We start from the raw sequence: 5,591 nt of genomic DNA, 5'->3' as shown, positions 1-5,591 counted from the left end.
TAGTGAGCCTCATTTCTTAGGAACCCAGGCTGAAAATAGTAATGTAGAGGTATATAGATCAGGATTTTTGTCAGATAAGAAGTGTTGTATCTCTAATTTACTGCAGTTTTAATGGGATAGAGAGGAGGATAAGATATACAGTGACCTGGCAGGGAAAGAAGCAAAATAAATTTGTAGCAATATTAACGGTCTGGTAGTTTATGTCCCAAATGTGGGTCTTGTTAAAGGACCCCATCATCTTGAAAGTCAGTAATATTTTTTTTTTTTTAAGATATTAACAAAAGAGCAAGCTGAAATGTTTTTCTGGAAATTCTTTTTGCTAAAATTGCTTTCTTCCCCCTGTTAAGATAATTTTATTCTAGAAGCATCTGTTTTAGCAGCTGGGAAAAGCTGTTTATCAAAAGAGCTAATAAAACTCCTAAACATGGAAACACTTCCATTCTGGCTAAATCTAAAGCTTTTCACTGAAGTCATAGAAATGTTGGTTGTTAGAGATATTTGGAGGTCCCTAGTTCAACCTCTTACTCAAAGCAGGGTTATCACCAGTTATAGATCAGGTCAGCCATGACTTTGTCCAGCCAGGTCTTTAAAACCTCCAAGCATATAGGCTTTACAGATGTTTGGGGTAGCCTGTCCCAGTGTGGAACTATTTTTCTTATGGAGATTTTTTCCTGATATCCAGTCTGAGTCTCCCAGGCCAAAACTGGTGATCATTTCTTGTGTTATATCATCTGCTAGAACCAAAAAGAGTTTGACTGGAGACAGGCCAGTGGGTTATCTGTGCACCACAGCTGTGAAAAAGATCAGCAGTTTCAGTGCTTGTGAAACAGAGCAGAAAACAATCACTATTTCTACTGCATACAGCAGATCTCATCTTGTATCCTGAAACATTGTCTAGCACGTCAGCTCCTTCCCACTGCACGCTGCCTCCTGGGGTTAAGGGAAGAACCTGTTGGCGATATCATGCAGAGGAGCTGAGCAAGAAAAGGTCTGATTGGCTCAACATACATCTCTGCAAATACTTTCCATGTCAGTTTAGGCAAATGCTTTTAACAATTCATTCAATTATGTTAAGCACCCATTAAAGGAATCCTAAGCCCTCCCTGGGGTCATTTCAGTTCTATGAGATTGTAATTGTTTGAAACTAACCGTGATTTCTTCTTTTGCCTTCAGGTGATTCTAATTCTGACAAAGCTGTATGACTACAACCTGGGAAGCATCACAGAGAGCTCTCTTTGGAGGTATGGAGATAAATTGAGTTAATAATTACCACCTTACTTAAATAGGAAGAGCCTGATACAATTCTTTTATTGAATTTAATTGGATTTTTTTAAATGTGCTGGAAGGTTTGTAGCTAAACCCTCTCTCTCACTTCTGTTCTTTCATACTCAAGGACAAAGAGCCTGAAGTCTGATTGTCTTGTTTCAGCTAGATAATGTACCTTATGAATGTGCTATCATTTGATTTCCCCTTTCCCATCTTATTCAGAATCAAGTCAACCAATTGGTTTATTTTTAGGAGAACTCAACAGCCTTAAGTCCTTGTTTATAATGAAGGATCTCATGGCTGTCTACCGCCCAAATGATCCTTATGAAAAGTCAGTGCTACTACAACTCGGGGAATACCTGTGAGCGAGTATTCAATGTCTGTTTATTCAGAACTGATAGTATTAGTACCAGATAATTGATTTCCACTTGTGTGATGCTGACTTACTAGACTGATTTATAGGGAATGCCTTGATACTTTCATGATTTCAAAGCATATCATGCACTCTGTGAACCAAAGGAAAGAGTTCGGCCATGGTCTATTTCTTAAGGCTCTTATTTGGATTTAATGAGAGCAGATGGTGCCTGTTTTTATCTCTCTGAAAAATGGATCTAAGGGGTGTTTACTTCACGTGTCCCTAGTGGTACTTTCATGAGCTGTACTGAATGAAAGGGAGGTTTTGTCATGGTTCCATCTGTGAAACTTTGGTGGGAAGTCTAGGGTTTTCTTTATGCAGGTCATTGATGGAGGTGGACAGGCTACCATCTTGATACAAGAAAACTTTGGGTATTTAAAACTAAAACTTCTTGTTAGGATGAACTTGTTTTGATAAACTTGTTTAGGAAAGGTTTTTCATTTCCAAGGAAGAATTTTGGGTCAGAAGTAGAACAAATAACCTTTCTGTTCAAGGAATTGAGCAGGGTTTTAAGACAATGACAGAGGAGGGATTTGATATGGAGTATATTCTGAACTCAGGCTAGTGCTCTACCCACTGGTCTGAAGAAATAAAACAAAAAAAAAACCAAACCAAAACCCCAAAAACCTAAAGAAACACAAAACTTCTAGGATTTGTTATGAACAGCAACAGGAACACTCAAAAGTATTAGTATTTTGTGGGGCTGAATAAACGGTTTCTCATCCTGCTGTGGGGGTATAATCAGGTCTTTCCATTTCATATATGTTGCCACTATGGCTTGAGATCAAAAGTAATCCTATTTTCTCTACTGCCTTTGTCTTTACTATGGTGTGCACGCCATAGTAAAGGGCCTTTCAGGACCGTGGCTTTGGCAATATTTTTCTGAAGGGGGTTTGGGCTAGAGTGTTTCATTTCTCAATGGTTTCAAGAAAGAATATTCGTAAATATTAAATATATTTTTTTATTTCCTCTTACTACCCTCAGACATTTCACCCTGAGAAATACTCATCTCTATTTCATCAGTCAATGGAGAAGGTATGGTCCTTCCCCATTGCTGACATTGCTGAAGAACTACTTTACTCACGTGATGCAATGTAAGATTGTGTTGAAATACTGGTTTGGGACTGAAAATAGGACAGCCACGTCAGAGTGGAAAAAACACTTCTTGTTGAGGTGTATGAACGTGGGCACAAAATTGTGCTGATGACCTTATGCTGTTGTTTGTTTCAGAGTTGGTTTCTGTGGACCATACCACAATGGCATAAGTTTTACCCTGATTAAAAGAGAAAGGGCTGTGGGGATTTCACTGGAGGATGTACCAGAAGCTGGGGTTTTGGCAATGTAGCAGTCCTAAAGCCAGTGAGTGCAGTGGACTTCAGACAGTTGTAATGTCAGAACATGATTAACAATATAGTAATAGTCTGATTGTTTCCTCTAGCCCAGTATCCTATTACCAAAAAGCAGTCTAATAAAGAATATACAAACAGGATTATCATATCTGACACTTCCTCCTAGCATTCTCCTAGCATTCATTCTTAGGGTTGAAGTTTAGGGTCCTTCCTCAACCTTCAGTTTAAGGTCTATCAGGGTCTGAATAATTTTTTTTGTTTTAGTATATACCCGGGGATTAATATCCCATGAGCTAACTTTCTTAGTATCTCTTGGAGTGTGTTAAAACTTTTAGTACTTGTGACATCTTAGAGCAAGCAGCTCCATAGATTATTTGAGGAACCACTTGTCTTTCTTTGAACCCGTCAGCTTCAGGTTCCCTTGCCACATGTCACTTGTCAGGACTTGGTTACAGTTGCATGGCCAAGCACCCAGAATCCCTGGGCAAATGCTTTGTACTGGGAAATGTTGAAGGAGAACCAGGATAGCTAAAATCAACCCACTTGTCTTTGCAGTACTTCATTATTCTTGATTGCCTCTTCAGTGCTCATGACTGCTCTGAAAGTTGCCAGTGCACTGCCAGTGCCTCGATCCTGTTGCCTTACATTAGCCTCAGGAGGTTACGTTGTGCTCTGTCCTGAGTCTGCCTCTGCTGTTAGATCCCCGCTCACCATGCAGGCATGCCTTCAGGTCACTAATAAATATCCCTGTGAAGATCCCAGGACAGCTTCTCTGTTCTTAGTGTAATGGAAAGAAATGACAAGATGGGCATATCTTATTATTTAACGTATCTGACGGAGAGGTTATTAGCTGTTGCTCCTCCTGGCTGCTTAAGTGACATGTTAATTTAAATCTCCCTGCTTGTTTAAAAAGGATAGAAAAAAATAGAACTGAGAGAAAGGGAGAAACATCTTGCACTTTAATTTATTTCATGCCTCTAGGTTTGATGCTGGGGAATGGAAGAAAGCATGATCTCATGTCTGGTTTGATTTCTGATGTCAAGAGTTCTGTTTCTGAAGGATAGAGGAGAAAGACAGGTAGTTCTGCAGGTACCCACAACTGAAGAGGAATCTCTGCCTTGAATACATGACAAACAAATACCATTCTCGCCTCCTGTGCAGAGTGCATTCTCAAAAGGTTGATGAATGATGAGGGGCTGTTTAGAAGCATGTCACAGACACGAGTCATTTATGCTATAGCTGGTTATAAGCACATCTGTCATTCGAAGGTGTAGTTGGGTGATTTAAGCAGGTGACTTTAAGGTGACTGATGGGACTGTAACCATCTATAACACAACTATGCCATCGCCTACAAGATATGAATCTGTCTTCTTTATAAACACACTACTACCTGCTAGGATGGCATTTCTTTGTAATTTTTCAGCCAGTTTAACTACAGCTGGCTGCAGCACTAATGGATGGAGATCGCCCTTCTAAAACTACCGATGAATTGAGACCACTGGTGACAGGCATGAAGGGATGAAATACAGTAAGAGAAAAGAGACGGGGAGAATCTATACAATCTTCTAGAGTGCTAAGGCTCTGTGCTTACCAGGCTTTGGATGGCAAGTGAGCTGCTGTACACGGTAAATGAGATTTTGCATCAGGCTGGGTCTGACTTTAATTATGCTGTTATCCTCTCAGCAGACTTCTTTCACAGTTTTAGTTGAGAGCTTTTTATTTACTTTTTGTTATTCTTTTTATAGAAGAGGAAGAAAATGAAGGAGAAAAGATTATCTGTCACTGAGCAATTAACTGAGTGTATTGGATTTATTTCTCTTCCTCTCCTAGATATCTCTCAGATCACAAAGAGGATTAAGCTGTGAGAGTTAGAAGAAGATGTTTTTTACCACTGGAGTAAGATAAGCTTACGTTTCCAATAAATAAAAATGTCAGAATAGTGACTATGGTATCCATGAGCTGCAGACGGCTGTGGGGGAGGACTAATCTTTTTTCTGTTTCTGTAAATATGATGCTCTGGAAAGATGCGCATGCAGGACACTTTCCCTTGGGGCCTTGAGGGGCTGACAAGCAATGAGTGCTGCCATTCACCTCTTTGCCTTCTTATAGCTCTGTATTTGATCAGGAACGAGTAATTTCATGGAACTTGCTGTAAAAATAGCAGTAATTAAACTTTGCTTTTCAGCCAGAAAGTAGGAAAATGTAGAGTTTGCTTGGTTTGAGAGCATTTATGTTCTAAATTACGATCTGTTGCTCTGTTAGTTCTGCAAGTTTTTGATGATACTCCTACACTCCAACACTGTGCCTGAACTCTGAGCTCCCCAGTTAAGGAGTGCTTAACAATTCCAGCCTGTCCTTCACTGCTCCTGGTTTCTGCAGTAAGGAAGCTTTAGCACATATGCCATAAAGGAATCTCAAGGACTCCAAAAAATACCTATGTGTCATATAGACCTAGCTTTAACTTCCCATATGTAAAGCGGGGGGTTCTATTAGTTGCTGTCCTGCTCCCCCCCCTCCCCCCCCTCCCCGGCCCGGGAGAGCTTAGAATGGATTAGCTAACT

General features: G+C 40.0%; 1 protein-coding gene across 1 annotated transcript in view; it reads left to right on the top strand.

The window, feature by feature from the left end:
• The first annotated feature begins 209 nt into the window (after nucleotides 1–209).
• The window catches only part of LOC103897901 (VPS10 domain-containing receptor SorCS1), a 217,192-nt gene continuing 211,810 nt past the window's right edge, over nucleotides 210–5,591 (top strand). The window contains exons 1-2 of the mRNA XM_009278079.1: nucleotides 210–245; nucleotides 1,174–1,241. Coding sequence (XP_009276354.1) covers nucleotides 210–245; nucleotides 1,174–1,241 — 104 coding nt within the window. The remainder of the gene's footprint in view (nucleotides 246–1,173; nucleotides 1,242–5,591) is intronic.

The sequence above is a fragment of the Aptenodytes forsteri genome, unplaced genomic scaffold (assembly GCF_000699145.1).
Source record: "Aptenodytes forsteri isolate BGI_AS27 unplaced genomic scaffold, ASM69914v1 Scaffold15, whole genome shotgun sequence".
Classification (NCBI taxonomy): Eukaryota; Metazoa; Chordata; class Aves; order Sphenisciformes; family Spheniscidae; genus Aptenodytes; species Aptenodytes forsteri.
The sequence above is the reverse complement of the archived record's forward strand: the minus strand, read 5'-3'. Positions and strand labels throughout refer to the sequence as shown.